The sequence below is a fragment of the Balaenoptera physalus genome, assembly GCF_965194825.1.
Source record: "Balaenoptera physalus genome assembly, chromosome: 9".
Taxonomy (NCBI): domain Eukaryota; kingdom Metazoa; phylum Chordata; class Mammalia; order Artiodactyla; family Balaenopteridae; genus Balaenoptera; species Balaenoptera physalus.
In genome coordinates, this window is record NC_138888.1 from 12,645,235 (window position 1) to 12,662,661 (window position 17,427).

At 40.2% G+C, this 17,427-nt stretch overlaps 1 protein-coding gene across 10 annotated transcripts in view; it reads left to right on the top strand.

Annotated features, from left to right (window-relative positions):
- Positions 1-17,427, top strand: part of CNKSR3 (CNKSR family member 3) — a 105,025-nt gene that overhangs the window by 69,441 nt on the left and 18,157 nt on the right. For all 10 annotated transcript variants that reach the window (XR_014267291.1, XR_014267292.1, XM_082474722.1 and 7 more), the window contains 7 exons: positions 662-864; positions 1,379-1,466; positions 6,808-6,849; positions 9,391-9,510; positions 11,535-11,594; positions 16,165-16,233; positions 16,473-16,619. Coding sequence is in view for 8 of the 10 variants with exons in the window: in XM_082474724.1 (XP_082330850.1) it covers positions 662-864; positions 1,379-1,466; positions 6,808-6,849; positions 9,391-9,510; positions 11,535-11,594; positions 16,165-16,233; positions 16,473-16,619 (729 nt within the window). In the remaining 2 variants the exon portion in view is untranslated. The remainder of the gene's footprint in view (positions 1-661; positions 865-1,378; positions 1,467-6,807; positions 6,850-9,390; positions 9,511-11,534; positions 11,595-16,164; positions 16,234-16,472; positions 16,620-17,427) is intronic.

Genomic DNA, 17,427 nt, shown 5'->3' on the forward strand with positions numbered 1-17,427 from the left:
TTCCTCCATTCAATGACTGCTTTACGTCTGCTCTCCTGGAAATGCAGTCATGAGTAATACACACAGAGCCCAGCTCTCGCAGAGCTTGCATCCGACTTAGAAAGACAGCAGTGACCAAGGTGGTTCAGAAATGACAGAGGTGATGGCTAGAGAGTGACCTCAGGAGGTACTTGGCAGTGTCTGGAGACATTTTTGTTTGTCACAGCTGGGGACCGGATGCCACTGATATCTAATGAGTAGAGGCCAGCTAAACATTCTACCATCTACAGGAATCCCACCCCCCAACCCAAACAAACAATTATTAGGCTTTAAATGTCACTAGGGCCCAGGTTGAGAAACTGCTCCAGATGGTCCTGGAAGCCTTGAAGAGGAGGGGACATTTGGGCTAATTAGGATGTGATAGGAAAGAGCTGTCCATGCCAACCTTTGTGGGAGGAGAATTTCGGGAAGAGAAACTAGCGAGAACAAAGTCCCTGAGGCAAGACGAACAGAGGGAAGGCTGGTGTGGCCCACGTGGGTGAGATCAGCACTGTGAGCAAATCATGTAGGGTTTTGTGGCTGACGTAGGAGTTATTCAGGTAACCCAGTGGGTTTTTGGTTATTACGAGAGTTTGGACATTGTTGATTGTTTTGAATTTTTCCCTTTGATTTTGTTTTCCAGAATTATGGCCTTGAAACCGACAATATGAAGAACTTGGTTCTGAAACTGCGAGCATCTTCCCACAATTTACAGAATTACATAAGCAGCCGGAGAAAAAGTCCAGCCTATGATGGGCACACCTCCCACAAGCCCCCCAATGAGTTCCTGACTTCTGTGGTGGAGCTCATAGGCGCTGCCAAGGCCTTGTTAGCCTGGCTGGACCGGTAAGTGATGGGTGTACTTTACTGTCCCGTAAAAGGAGGGTCTGAGATGCATAGAAGTCGGTATTTTGCCTGAGGAAGAGGAACCTTTATCCCTTTCTTGCCCTTGCCATTGGACCTGTCCAGGAGTTTGGGGTCAGTGGTCCATTTTAGGGTCCCTTTGGAAGTTCCTGAGGTGAATAGCAGGAACAAATTAACCTCAGCTTAGAGAAGAGTTAAAGTTGAGTTTCACTGAGGTTAAACATTACTGATTATTTGTTGGTATGAAGGCTGTCAGTTGACTTTTGAAGGGATGTTCATTCTCTTGGCTCGTTTTTGGATGTGTTTTTATCTAGAACTTCTCTGTCTCTGTTCTCTTCAGATTCCTATTTTGTGTGTTACTTGAGAGGCAACAGTTACATAACAATTTAAACCAGCTTGTTGTGTAGCTGTGCTTGTTAACGCACAGTGTGGGATCCCAGTGGGTTCATCCTCTCCACTTTTTTTTTTTTTAAAGAGAATTTTCGTTGCTTTCTAGGGCTCCATTTACAGGGATCACTGATTTCTCAGTAACGAAGAACAAAATCATTCAGCTTTGCTTGGATCTGACCACTACAGTCCAGAAGGTCAGTACATCACTGGTGTTTTCTAAAAGTTTTTTTTCCCTTTTCCTTTTCTTCAAAGGGTTTACATGCAGGTATGAAGTACCATTCTTTCTTTCTCCCCCTTTCTCCCCCCATCAGAGCTGGGGAGAGATGAAGGGCTTTAAGTTAGATGAATTTACAGATAGTTTCTGTGAAAAATGACCAGTGACCTTTACATCAGAGATTACCTTCTTTTGCTTTAAAATAATTGAGCTAATAGCCCTGTACTTTCTCTAAAATGTTAGAGCACTTAATTTTTTTTTAAATAGGAATTCTGGAGTAACTACATTTCACCATAATCTTTGTTCTGCGTATGTTACTGTATCAGCTTGTTAATTTTCTTTTCATTTTGACCTCTGGTGGTTAGGTTTACCAGTCAGGAGGAGCTTGGTGGTGATTCAGTAACAAACAGCCCCCAAACCTCAGCAATTTATTCCTGGATTATCTACATCCAAATGGGTCAGCTGAGGGATCTGCTTCAGCTCGCCTCACTTCAGGTTGTAGGCTGACAGAACAACCAGTATCTTATGTTGTTTGTCTCTGGGGCAGAGGGACAGAGAACCTCGGTGATTCTCACACTGACAGATGTTCTGGTTTGGAAGTGACACGTCAGTTTCACACACAACTCATTTGCCAGACCTTCGCATCTTAGTGAAGACCAGGAAGATATTAACTGGCATGTAGCAGACTGTTGTAAAATTATTTTTGAATTGAGTTGAGGCCATAAAATATAAGGAAGAACTTGTTCTTTTTTCACACCTCACTAGGTTTGAAAATTCTGTGATTGCACATTTGTTTCCCCTGCTGATTTGGCAAAAAGTAAAGAACATCCTTTCCTCAGTTCTAACCATGCCATAAAATAGATGCAGTTCTGAAAAGCTATGTGCTTTCTGTCTGTTCCCGGAACATGAAGAGTGAAGTTTGGCTGTTGTTTAAGGTCCAGTCCTGAGCAGCCCTTGAACTTGAGGCACGTGGGACTTCATCGTTATGGTTTTGAGGCCATGTTCTTCGGAAAACGCTCAGAGCAGTAAAGTGGCTCTGAGTTTCAGCTCGTTTTTATGGCGCATAAAATAATTTTGACAGAAACAGTCTGACACCAATCACGGTGCATTCATCATGTAGCCACCAAGTCCTGGCATTTGCGGTAGAGGCTGCCCAGGGGTACAGATCCCGCTCAGAAGGGTGCCCACTGGGCATCCTCATCACACTTACCCCTGTTTACTGGGGCCGCACGATGCCTGGCCCATGATTCATGGTACTTTTTAAATGTGTGTTTAAACGAATGAGATAATGCTTTTGACAAATAAACTGTTGAGAATTTGTTGCTTATCAGGAAAAATTTAACCCAAACTTAAGGGACACAACAGGTGTTGTTTCTGTTTGTGTTTACTTTTTGTTTTTGTTTTCCCTTTGGTGCTTATTGAGCATATGCTTCAGAGACAGACAGCTATGAGTTCGAATCCTACCTCTACCATTACTTAGCCCTGGGACATTGGACAAGTCACTTCGAACTTATGAGTCTCAATTTTCTTATCTGTAAAATGGGAATACTAACAATTACCTTACCAGATAATTTGCTGGAATTTCTACAAGTTATTGTGGAGTAAGAAAAAAGGGAAAAAAAGTGTAAGAGGAAGACAAATGGTGGCCAAAAAATTTTTAAATGTATGTATATATGTATTTATAATACACAATACATCTGAAAACCTATATACAAAGGAATATATAAATACAGTGGGCAGTTTGGAAGAAAAGTTGGGTTTACTTTGGCTGGAAGAAAAGTTGGGTTTACTTTGGCTGGGAGAAAAGTGGGGAGAGAATGTAGGAGGCAAGCCAAAGAACAGAAAACACTTATTCACTTACAAAAAGTATATATGTGACCGCATTTACTTATTCATGCAAAATTAGACCTAGAGAAGTAGTATAGAATATTTAAAAAATAGTAATACCTACCTCAAAAGATTATGAAGATTAAATAAGATATATGTATAGCACAGTGCCTACTTAAGAAATAATAGCCTATAGTAGGAAATATAAAAATCTTTTCTGGTACTGCTTTTCTGGAGCCGAACTTGATGGCTTAAGAAGAAGACAAAGTTAACAAATATGTTGGGATTTCTGGTACTTTTTAGTTTATTTAAACTTGAACAATTTTTAAGGATTAAGACTGGCAATGTGTAAATATATATGGGAATGTCATTTTATGAACTTAGATTGAAAAACATGTTTAGCTTTTGACGGATGTGTGTTTTCTGTAGTAATTGGAGAACGTAGTTGCTTTGGCAAGTAGTAAAATTTGTGTGCACAGTTGAAGGATGAGTGGAATGTCTTTTTCCACGTGCGGTGTCGTGGCAGCAGCAAGGCTGAATTTGCCAGGGGTTTCACACCCTCTCACAACTGCGGGAAGTGCAGTTTTTCTCCAAACTTCTTGGCAAAATATCTTTTGACTCTTTAGGAAGAAACCTGCCTTTTCCATTTATTGCTTTTTTTTCCCTGGGGAATTGAAGGAATAAAAGCTGTGTCTCTTTATTTCTGGTGACAAGGAACGTGTTCTCCTAGAGTCTGTACTCTCCGTGTCCCTGTGTGTGAAGACAGGCATTTGTTTGTCCCTTTTCTTCTTTCTCTGTTCCACATACTGCCACTTTCCCCTCCTCTTTCTTGTTACTTTCTCTGCATCCTTCCCTCTGATGACAGTGTGTACCTCTCCAGATTAGAAGGATAAACAGTTGTTGTTTTCTTCCCCCATTAAGGAAATGGCACTCTTCTTCTTCTTTATGCTAATTAACTTTTTTCTTTCCTTTTTTTAGTTGAAGTACAGTTAATTCACCATGTTGTGTTAGTTTCAGGTGTATAGCAAAGCGATTCATTTACGTCCCACGCCGAGTCCATGGATAGACCTTCCATCCAGTTTTCAGGCTATAATTTCAGGTGAAGTCTCCTGGTGGGAAGGGATTCTGATCTCTTTCCTTCATCTGTCCTCCTGAAGTTGCGAGGGCATGAAAACTGGCAGGAGACAACATGGCAGTGGCAGATGCTGGGTTCCAGCGTAGGAAGAAATGCTGAGCAGTAGAGAGCCCAGAAAAACTGAATGGAAAGAAAGCATGCCACCCAGCAGAGGAGGGCAGGTCAGGAGACCATTCATTGGGAGCTGGTTGGGTCTCAGGTATGGAGTATCTGCCTGACGTGTGTCATCACGTTTAATTCTCAACAGCTCTCTGAGACAGGTTTTATCATCCTCACTTTACAGAGAAGGAAACTGAGCTATGGAGAGGTTAAACCCATCTCCCAGGGCTCCTCAGTTAGCAAGAGAGTAGAATAAGGAAGAGCGGCAGAGAAGGGGCAGCTGCTAGCTGCCCTGGCTGGGTCTCTGCCAGGTTGATTGGCCTGAGTCTGCTGGCCCAGGTGACCAAAGAATGTGACACAGCTCAGGCCTGCTGTCGGGATCATGAAGGGCTGACTTGGTTCCAGTACTTCTTTTTTCCATTCTGTTGCCTTCATGCCAAATAGCATGAAGTCAGGCCTGCAGCTGCTTCCTCCCGGTAGGAATGGGTGTGGGAACCCACGTTCACGGGGGCGGAAGGTAAAAAGCGGCGCTTTCACACGCTGCCTTGGACAGTTCGTGGAGACAGGCGTGCTCCTCGCCCACTGGCTCCGTCACCACAGGAGCCCATTTTCTTGGTGGCTCCTCGGATCCGTCAGGGAATCAAGTTGGAGGGACCATGAGGTCACACGTGCACCTTGATGCTTGGGCCCTGGTGTTTGGCCAGGAGCTCTCTGCCTGTGGGTGATTACCTCCTGAGGATGACAGCCCTCGTATCATTTGGGATGTGTAGTGAAAAATCATAAACACAAATCATTAGTTTTATTTCTAGCACGAGACCGTGTAAGTATTCTGTTTTGCTAAAGTTGACATTTCTTTGAGAATTCCGTCCTTCAGATGGTGTGAGTAGGGGAGGGGCCGTCACGGTAGTTGATGGTTTAGTTCCATGCACAGGATGGAGGCCGAAAAGCACATTTTTGAACGGTAATCATTCATATTTTACAGCAGTTGCTCCTGGAGTTTGAATTTATATCACATTCACACGTGCAAAACTACATTCCTAAATTTCCTTTTTTTAAGTGTTTTCTCACTAGGCTGCTCTTTTCCTGAGAGTCTGTGTGAATTTTGGTAGCAGTAGAGTGACTATTATTTCCCACATTTTTACCTAGTAGAGAAAATTTAAAAACCTTTTAAGAAGAAGGCGCCTAAAATCTGATTATAAAATCACATAGGGTAGAATATCATACATTTTTACCCCTACCCCCAGTGGCAGTAAAAAATGACCTAAAATGACATTTTGATTGAAGTGAACATCTTTGTCTGATAAATCCAACAGAGTTGATCAGTATCCTTCCTGTACATAACATAATTCGCATTTTCCTTAGGGTGCCCCAGTTTGGGATTTACTGAATGGTGCCAAATAAACTGTCAAGAATCTCGTTGATCTCCCTCTTTTTCTGCATGCACTCTGCCATGTTGATTGAAATCTGCTGTAGGTACGCTTCAGAAGGTTAACTGAGAGTTTCACGTTGGCAGTTTCACTTTGGCTGCTTTTCCACAGGACAATGGTTATTCCTATAATCAGCTAACTGGGTTCATAAGGTTCTGAGTCTTTTGTTCTTAAGCTGAGTAAACAATGCTTTGCATTCCAGCCCATTCTTTGATGTCATCAATAGCATACCTCAAGACCACTTTTCTGGCAGTGTGTTAATGAACGTTTTGTTGAACGCTTTTCATCTATTAAGGACCGAAATATCTGATTTAATCTCACTGGTGCTTAAAATAAACTCTGTGGCTAAGTTTACTCAAGCCCTTATTTGAAAGCTGTTCTTATGGGCAGGCCCAGAGCTAAAGACTCCAGGCTTGTTGGCCCAGTGCTAGCTCAGCCTGGGGTCACATTTGAGAGTCATTGTCAACTTTCTTCGACTCTGACTTCTGGCTTCCTACTCTCTGTACAGTCTGGATAGTAGGTGGATTTTCAGCTCTGGTGATTTTTGTAGGCTTTCTGATCAAATAATTGGTCAGATGGGTTCCTTGGATGATTAGCATCCTGGGTCAGGAGAGATTGAAATCTTAGGAGGAGTCAAATGTCAGCTCCTTTCCTGCTCTGCCCTTTTCTCTCATCCAGGTCTCTCCTCCAGATGGTCCAGGACTGCTCAGGCTGCAGGGTGGGAAGTGTGTCAGGGACCTCCTTGGACCCCAGGAAATATCTAGTGAGCTAAGCCAACTGTTTCTGAAAGTTTTTAGCTCTTATAGTTTTCATTTTCTTCTTTCTTCCTTTAGGATTGCCTTGTAGCAGAAATGGAAGATAAAGTTTTGGCTGTAGTAAGTATACCTTCTAAAAGTTACAGTAAAATTCCTTTTCCCAAAACAGTGGGAATCACGTGAATTAAAGTAAATGTACTGTGGCTAATTATTTCAGGATATGCTTCGAAATATCGGCTTTTGGGATATGAGTCTATTAATTTAGGTGGAAAAGGAAGAATAAAAGTTATTTAACAATAAGACCAACTCCTGTGAAAATTCCTGTGCTTAAATTGGATATATTGGGGTCTCTGCTTTACTTTTTTTTTCCCTGCTCTGAACCCTTCATCAGGGTACAATTATACTTAAATTACTAACTAGCCTGTTAATCAGGGTTAAACTGTTGTGCAGATTTCACTTTAGGACCATTTTGTTTAAAAAAAAAATCTTGGCAAAAACCTCATGATAGAAGGGAGATGTACTGTGACTGTTTAAAGAGCATTCTGTAACTATTCATCATCGCTTCCTCCTTTTGACATAAGCCAGCCTGTGCTCTTTTGATAAGGCCTTCCTCCTACTGATGTTGAGGAATTTAGCAATGAAACTGCTATAAATATATTTTCCATAAATAGGGAGGCTAAACACATTGGAGGAATGTAAAAAGTGTCACTTCTTGGATTCTCCCCCTTGGGGGGAAAAAAAAAATCACTCTTCAGAATCTCCTGATTTCTTTAGTTGTTTCATTTTCAAAGGTTAGATGAATCTGATCGGGAGAAGTAACCACATGTAGCCACTGTGATTTCTACACGGGGACCGCTTAATAGAGATCCTCACGTCTCTACAGTTGTACCCGGTCAGTGTTTGGCGTTCAGAGAATGTGAGCCATCACTAAAAAGATCAGAGACCTAAATGTAAAATGCAAAACTATAAAATGCCTAGAAGTAACAGGAGAAAATCTTGGTGACCTCGGGTTTGGCGATGAGTTTTTAGATACAACACGAAAAACGTGATCCATGAGAGAAAAATGGATAAGGTAGACTGCATTAAAATGAAAAACACTGCTCCATCAATGCACTGAGAATGAAAAGACAAGCCATGGGCTGGGAGAAACTGTTTTCTGAAACACATATCAGATAAAGGACTTGTAGCCAAAATACACAGAGAATTCTTAAAACTCAATAATAAGAAAACAAACAACCTAATTAAAAAGTGGACAAAAGATCCAAACAGACACCTCATGGAAAAAGATATACAGCTGGCAGATAAGTATATGAAAAGATGTTCAACATCATGTTTCGTTAAGGAATTGCAAATTAAAGTAACAACAAGGTACCACTATACACCTATTAGGATAACTATAATCCAACACATGACAGCACCAAATGCGGAGCAATAGGAACTCTCGTTCATTGCTGATAGGAATGCAAAATGGTACAGCCACACTGGAAGACCCTGTGGCAGTTTTTTTATAAAACTAAACATACTCTTACCCTACGATCCAGCAGTTGTACACCTAGGTATTTACCCAAATGAAAGAAGCTTATATCACAAGAACCTTCACAGAATGTTAGAGCAGCTTTAATCCTAACTGCCAAAACTTGGAAGTAGCCAAGATGTCCTGTAGGTGACTGGTAAACAAACTGGTACATCCAGCCAATGGAATGTTATTCAGCAATAAAAAGAAATGAGCTATCAAGCCATGAAAAGATATGGAGGAATCTTAAATGCATATGACTAAGTGAAAGAAGCCAATCTGAAAAGGCTACATACCGTATGATTCCAACTATGTAGGATTCTGGAAAAGACAAAGCTATAGAGACAGTGAGAAGATGGGTGATTGCCAGGGCTTCATAGTGGGGGAGCGGGGACAGACAAGTAGGTGGAGCAGAGGGGATTTTTAGGGTAGTGAAACTCTTCTCTGTGATACTGTGATGGTGAATATATGACATTATGCATTTGTGAAAACCCATAGAACTGTACACCACAAAGGGTGAACCCTGATGTAAACTACAGACCTTAGTTAACAATAATGTAACACTATTGGTTGATCAGTTGTAATGCATGTACCACACTAATGCAAGATGTTAATAAAATCTTGTTATTATTAACTGTTATAATAATATAACTGTGTTGGAAACTGTGTTGGGGTAGGGAAGGAAGTATATAGAACTCAAATTTCTGCTCAGTTTTTCTCTAAAATTAAAACTGTTTAAAATATAAAATCTATTAAAAAAAAGGTGCAGGCAAAAGTATATATTTTTTTACCTTGTCCGTATTTGGTATGCGGAGAATGTGAGCAATCCCTAAAAAACCACACAGATGGCTGGGGAATACAGGACTCTTTAACTGCTGAAAGGGGTTTTCTGCCCAGCCTGTGCGCTTCAGTGGTTGTAAACGAGTTAATATAAAAGGTGCACTTTTTAAGCAAAGCTGAAATAGTGGCACTATTCCCACACATTGCAAATACGGAACCCAAGTGCCATGTGTTCACTGAGCAGTATTATCACAGTACTATCACAACCAGAGCTAAAGATGATAGGTGAAGTGCATTTAAAAAAAAATTCAGCCGGAGATAAACTTGGTTAATGATTGAACCTTCCCTGTTTGCCTCTCCAACTCTAGGTCAAGGTTTTAAATGGCATCTGTGATAAAACAATCCGATCTACCACGGATCCTGTTATGAGCCAGTGTGCATGTCTGGAAGAAGTTCACTTACCAAACATTAAACCCGGGGAAGGCTTGGTAAGAATTCTGACAACACTTGTTTATTTTCAAATAACATCATCATTTATTAAAGTTGGTGTGTATGTGTGTGTGTGTTTCTTAAATTCCTTATTGCTTTCACTAGACTTCTGAATAGTAGAATTCAATTAGACTGTCTTCCATTATGTAGTTAGGAATTTGCCATCTTGAAGTGTTGATAAGTTTTATGTTTTCAAAGTATAAAAATAAATAGTGTTTTAAAACTATATATTCATATCTCGAAGGAATTGTCTTAACAGTTTTATTTTTAGGTCTTAGCAATGCAAGGAGATAGAAAACATTTCCACAAAGGAAAGATGGTCTCTGGGTACAAAACAACATCTGCTTTGAAGTCTCTGTTACCACTTAGGCTGAGAAGAGACTGGCTGAAAGAAATGATTCTTAAAAAAAAGTTCAGAAATGCCTTAGAAGTAATATATGAGCTCTGTAATAAAAGGCCCTGAGAATACATACAGGTAGATTCCTAGATCAGCACCTAGGTACCTACATCTCCAGATACCTAGCATGCAGCCAATATGGTTAATCTGCTGAAATTTAAGTGTGGAAACCGGTGAGGCCCATTGATGAGCTTAGAGGCTTTGAGTCAGAGAGTGTGGTTTAAATCCCAGCGGTCAAGTGACTTTACCTCTTTATGTGTCAATTTCCTCATCTGTCAAAAGTGAATAATAATAATGATAATAACCCTCAGAGGGTTGCTGAATGTATTAAATTAGATGATGCATGCTGAGTGCCAGATGCTGGACGAATAGTATGTGTGCAGTAATTGGTGGCTGCAGCTACTGTGGCTGGTATTGATGAAGAGGAGGAGGGGGAGGGGGAGGGGGAAGGGGAGTGCCTAGTGTGTAGGTAGCTGTGGGAAGATATCAGGGCAGTCTCTGCTCTCAGACAGGAAAACAAAAATCAACCAAATGTTGACAAGCCCACATTCTTGGTAAGGAGAAATGTTCATACTGAGACTGCTTGGCTTCAGAGTAAATGATGGCTTATAATGGAGTACACACAGAAGAGTTCCTGGAGGTGGGTTTATTCACATACTGAAGCGGAGAACTGCCTCGCGTGGGCAGAAATGGAGTTGCCATTTCAGAAGGTAAAGTTATACAAGCAAAGCTCTGGGAAGAGGAGTGCTGTGTGGAGGGGGAAGCCAGTTACTCCGCCGATGAAAGTGATGGGAAAGGAGAGGACAGGCAGAGCGGTTCAGGTGTTAGCATTGGATGAGATGCTCATTGCAGAGTGCAGTAGGTTGCTGAACAGGGCAAGTTCACGGTCAAAATGACTTCCGAGGGGAATCTGTGTTATTATCAATACAATATTGGTACCAGGGTGAGCAACTACTCTTTGCTCTGTTTGCTTTTGCTCTTTCCCCATCTTATCAAAGTTTAATAAACCTTCTTTTTTATACATGCTGTGTCAAACTACAGAGGTGTTTCCTCCATGCTAGGCATTCACCTCTGAGTTTGCCTATCGGGGCCTTTGAGGAAGGAGTGTATTAATCTTTACGCCCCCCTTAAAATGCAGGAGTGCCTGTTTCTAATTTATTTCCTATGTTGTGTTACTTAACAGTCTTTGCTCATACATCCTGGTCTGGTTGTTAGTGGCTTGAATAAGTTACCGTGCAGGGACTGCTGAGACCAAATTAACTGAATATATTGTGTCACTACACAGAGAAGTGGTCGGGAGAGGACCGGCCTTGTTTGAACTGCCTCATTCATTCAACAGGTCTGAGAACATTCTTTCTGAGTCCCCAGAGTTAGACCAAAATTCTGTGTGCCTGGTACACAAATTATAATATCAAAGAGATCTTGTTTCTGATTTCTTTCACCAGTATTTCGCCTTGGTTAGTTCCCCTTCCTGCTCTGTGGGTCTTGTCTTGCAGTGTTTCAGGAGACTGAAAAATGAGTGGTGTTCTGAAGGGACTGCCTTTAATGTTTTATAAGTTTACGTCTCACTTGCGGCTCTATTTCTAAATGTTGGAGTAATGAGTTAATATGTCTGACTCACTCTAGGGCATGTACATCAAATCAACCTATGATGGACTGCACGTGATTACTGGAACCACAGAAAATGTAAGTGCTTATCCATTAAATGTAAAACCATTGTATGGTCAAACAGATTTGACAGAGTCCCTATACTTTTCATTTAAATGTGTGCATGCTGTGTGCTGTTGTATTATCTGTAGTGGGAGCGACGGTGCCTGTCTTGTTTATTTCTGTGGTAGCATGCAGCTTATCCAGCTGTCGTCAGTGTAATATTTACGTTGTCCTTTATTGCTCTCGTTCACACACCTTGCCCAGTTTTCACCGCCACCCTTGCGTTTATTATTATTATTTTTGCACCCTGAAAACGTTAACCCATAAATACAAAAAACAACAATCTCTTTGTTGTTGAGAATCCCTCTTATAAGAGCTGGAATTGGTGACCATATGTGTAAAATATAGTTTTTTAAAAATGGAATTTGTATGTGTCACCAGAGTGGCTATTTTGGGATTTTTGCATGACAAAGATTCTTTTTATAGAGCTGTATTTCATAATATTTGCATGATATTGAAATTTAGTTTTTCTCCCCCCTAATCCTTTGACTAGAAAAAGCAGGGCTGCTTCTACTGAAAGGGACTTTGTACCCTGTTATCTTCCTTTTGAAAATTCTGCTACATGAAAGGTTTTTCTTTAGCCTCTCAAACATTTTGAATTTGTGAAAAGTAGAGCTAATTGAATACTTTCTTTATGCAACCTACAGTATGGCTAGCTTTTGAACGACATTGATATGAAGCTAGAAATGTCTGAAAAGCTTCCCTGCATCTGTGGAAAAGAAGCATGTGTCTATGGAATTAATTACTATTTAATCAATTAAGACAAGAGGAAGTAATTCAAGAAACAAGAGACTTGGCAACTACTTTTCTAATCTGGTGGAAATATGTATTGGAGTTTGAGCTTCAGCTGCTAGGTCTGTTGATAAAATAAAATAGCACGATCTTTGATGAGGGTTTGTGACACACACTTGATTTTTGTAATTAGAAAAAAATGGCATCGCTTAAGGCAGTCAATGAGTTATAAATTAATTGTGCAGTTCTGGGAGATGAATGAATAGAAGATGGTAGTGTCTTTAAGCATTCTTTGTTGAGCTCCACTGAGAATACACCGAGACCACTGGGAATTTTTATACCACATCACCTAATAGGCAATAATGGCACAGGACGTTCTTATAGGCTGGGGATGGTGCAAAAGAAAAAAAAAATCACAACAAATGCTGCTCCCTTATCCTTATCAGAGACTTTATATATTTTAGCTGAACCACAATGAGAACATACTCATGTACCACTCAGTACATTTGTGGGGGGGTTGGATAGATTCAGAAGAATGGTGAATGTCGTTTCAGTTTTTAAGAGAGTTAAAGTTTTGTGTCTAGCAATTTGGTGATTGCATTAATAACCAGACCTGTGCAGTTCCAGACTCAGTCGGGTCTTTGAATCAATTTCAATCTCGGAAGAACATGTAAAACACTATAATATTATTACCAGAAGGCGCACAGATTTCTTCCTTTCACTGTCTACCCCTCTCCCTCACCGCCCCCCTCTGCCCTCCGCCGCCACCTTTAAGGATGAGATAACTAAACAAAACTGCCTTTGAATCAAATGAAATGTCAAATGATACATTCTATAGAATTCCTACCAGATCATGGGACTGGGTGAGAGATTCAGGGTTTCCCTGGATGTGGTCGATCCTAGAGCTTCCGTACAGGATGGTAAACAAGTCGTCCTAGAGAGAGGTGGTTTCCATCTTGTTAAAGATCAAAAAAGGGAAAACGTGTAATCCACTTGGAAATGTCCCTCATTCTTTCAGTCAATCACCTTGTGTTCATTGTGTGTCTGGAATATGCCAGATACTTTCTAATTCTTGTCGATGAAAAGTGGGAAGTTAGGTAAGAGTCCACTTCTCAAGGGCTTGAGCTGGATATTTTACACTTAATGCTGGACATTTTACACTTAAATGACAGTAGAAAAATGCCAGCTCCAGGACAGCTTTCTGGCTATCACTTAAGGTCACTATGACTTAAGCGACCCTAAGTCAGAATGTTTTAATGCAAGTCTAGTGTTGGGGGGTGATAGTGGACAGAATTCCCAAATTGCATTCCCTCTATCTTGGACTCCAGGCTGAAGCAATGCCAGAAGGTCATCTCAGGCCTCCTGTCCACTTTTTTGGGTTTTTTTTGGAGGTTACCTGAGCAGCCAGGATCATTCCAAGGTGAGACTAACAGGATCTAGTGATTCTCTATCTCCTTTTTTGATGTTGTTCAAGACCTTGGCAGAAGTCTTGATAGGACCTCGTCCGTACTCCTATTCCCCACCCCCAACATGAGTTGGGAAGTAGGTGAGCCTCTGAAGAATGGATGCACTCTTCTCCAGGTCATCACTCTTCTGCAGCAAACCAGAACAAGCATCATTTTTCAATAGTCCGGCACATGGTGAAGATAGGCAAGAGCTACTGCCCTAGGGAGAATTTTGGTTATCAGGCTCTCTCTTTACCAGTGTTCTGCCAAGCACAACTCTTAATCACTTGGTAGGATATTTGAGAAATGAATGGGAGAGGATCCGTAAGAAGGGAAGTCAGTTCAGGACACCGGGGCTTGTTTTTTAGATTGCATATCTATAAACAGGGACTTCCTGGCCTCAGGGCCATCTTTTAGAAAGTGAAGCGTACCTTAGATGAATCCCCAGCCCAGGAAGATTAATTGGACTGGACTGATGACCATCAGACTTACTAAAGTTGATCTGTAACCATGGGTTAGGCATCTGACACCAGGGGCAAAAAGGAGCTTTGATTCATTCGTTTGTTTAAGAAGTGCTTCAATAGAAAGAGATTTGAGACAAGCCATCTCCCTGTGGTACCCACGATGCTAGTCTCTCAGGTGAGATATTGCTGGTTGTTATGGTAGCAGGTTAAATGCTTTCAAAAATAACTGTAATAGTTACCTATGCTTTACGTTGGCCCTAGGTAAATCAAAGAGACTGTTTCTACAGTTTAACACTACTTGCTCATTTTCTTTCTTTTTTTCTCTCTCTCTTTTTTTTTTTTTAACATGCTCATTTCTTTGTTGAGCCTATCACAACAGCTGAGTGAGAAAATTCAGCAAGGGTGTCTTGAGTTTAGTTGCTGTACCCATCACTGTGTTCAAAGGTGCTATTTTTAAAGGATGGTTGTAAATTGAAGATTCAGTCAGCTATATAAGTCACAAAATAAAACACTCTGGCTTAGATAACATTTGATTATAATTTGAAATCAAAGTTTGATCCTTTCTTTCTCTTTTGATCATATGAAATATCTTTTTTTTTTACATAGTTCTGCTTTATTTTATTCCATGCATTTGTTGTTTTTGCAATTAAATAATAATAATAATAATAATAATAATAATAAACTTATACTTCTAGGAAGGATTAGACATTACTCTTATGCTAAAATATTTTTCAAATTTCATGTACAACTAAATGCCAAAATATTTAAGTCTGAAAAATATATTAGTGAGAGAAAAAAATTTGAGATGAAATTATGGCACAGATTCCTTTTAAGATGAAATAATCACTTCAACATATAATTATAACTTGTCAGGGGAAAAATTTTAAGGTACTACTTTAATTTTAAAAACCACATAATAAGCATAAAATTATATTCTGCATCTTTCACTTACTATGTGTCCATAACACTGGACACATAGTAAGTTATTTAACACTGAATCTCAGTGTTCTCAAAACTCCATAAAATAAACCTAATGATATCTTAGGCTTAGGGAAAGGTTGTTGGCAGAATTTTTTTTAACCATTTTTAAAAATCATCTGAAATATCTTAAACATAAAGAGTTTAGTTTGATTCAGTGAACCAGAAACTATGGGAAAATATTTGACAAATAGGTTACATCCGTTTATCTGTCTGTACACACATATGTGGATGTATATATATTTGTATCAATATTTGCAAATTTGTAGCAAACCATTATTTGAGGGCAACAAAGCCTGGACTTTGTTTTGATACTGTGACAACACATTCACTTAGAATTCCACCTGAAAATGCAAAAAAATTTAAATTTTCTCTAAAGAAATATTTTCTATTGTCACTATCTTTCTATGTTAATAGCATTATGATAACATGTAAAACAAGTTTAAGTAAAAGTAAGATTTAGTTTTAATAATTGCTTAAAAGGAAACGGTATGACAGAGGTACACTGATGATCTTTACACATTAAGCAGTTGGTCCACGTTAAGCAGTTGGTCGGCTTTTACGAGATTAATTTTGATAGGGATAGAGGTAAGTTTCATTTTAGATGAACCAATGGCTTTGATCAGCCCATTATGTGGACAGTGCGTCCCACTCTTCACGATAGGTTAGATGAACCTTGGCTGTTCCAGCTGACAGATTATCTGTTATAACAAACTGCTAATAAAAGAGAGAACACCAGTACCCACATGCCAAGTTCTACAGGCTGTGTACTTTGAGGGAACTCAAGTACACCGTGTAACGTTTCCTGAGAAGATTATATTTCCATTGCTCGTTTTCTGTAGAAAAAAGAAGGGAGAAGAAATAGAAGCAGAAAGAAGTAGAAGGTTTAAAAAATATGACAGGTCTCTCTCTGTTTGTTTCTAATAGTCTCCTGCAGACAGATCTCAGAAGATTCATGCCGGTGATGAAGTCATTCAGGTTAATCAGCAAACTGTGGTGAGTTTGTTCATTGAGACTTCCGACTTCATATTCCCCTCTAGAACTTTTAAACCGTTTTGCATGCATTTAAAAAATTTGCAATTTATATCCAATTTTCCATAATTTTAAGCAGTGCTAGGATGAACAGATTTGTGTCTACCTATTTGCTCATAGCTGATTTCCTTGAGATAAATTCATAGGTTTGAGTTTTCGTTATTCATGAGCAAGTGCCCTCTCCTCATTTTCTTTCTTTGAAGGTGGGATGGCAGCTGAAAAATCTGGTGAGAAAGTTGAGAGAGAATCCTACAGGAGTTGTGTTACTGCTTAAGAAGCGGCCCACGAGTTCCTTCAACTTCACTCCCGCCCCCCTGAAAAACCTACGATGGAAGCCGCCTCTGGTCCAGGTACTGTCACTGGTTGAAATCTTTCCTTTGGCATCGGCGCAAGAACAGTGTCCAATATCTGATTTGTCTCCAAAAAGAAAGACTACGCTTTGATTGGTTCCAGGAGTTTGTGTAGGGATAATTATCCTGTAATCTTACTTACATGAAAATAGCCATGCTGGATCTGCATTGAACAGTATGGCAGCCACTAGTGTCTATTTCAACCATCAGAATGAAAGCTTCAGTTCCTCGGTCTCAGCGGCTACATTTCAGTGCTTGGTAGCCACTTGGTGGCGAGTGGCTGCCAGCACTACAGAAAGTTCCTTCTGGTCCTTTTCCTCTCTTGTTTCAGACACGTGCTCACATAAAGGAATCCAGTTTGACCACTGATCTTAGAGACACCGCATGGGGTTGAGTCCTCAGCAATGGTTTGAAAAGGCAGGGGTGTGGGCTGTGAGAACAAGCCACCCAGCTGGGAGCTGTATCACTCCGTTGTTTAGATTTGGCAGTCTTGGGTGATAATAAAAAGCAGACCGGTCTTTAGTGAGTTTTATTATTGAAATTCTCTACAAACAGTGCACTCCTTACTGCCTACACCTGGCTGGACCATGCACCCTGACCAACCTCTTCCTTATGTCATCGGTTCTTAGTGTTTAATTCCTAAATCATGAATGAAAAGCAATCACCTTTTAGTGCCCTTTTATAAGATTGAGATTTGCCATTTATATGTAACTGTCTGTGATTTTATTGTACATCTTCAAGTGGAAGGAACAGCAGTGGTGTCAAGCCATCAATTTGGACACTTCGTGATGCATAGAGCACGGGAAAT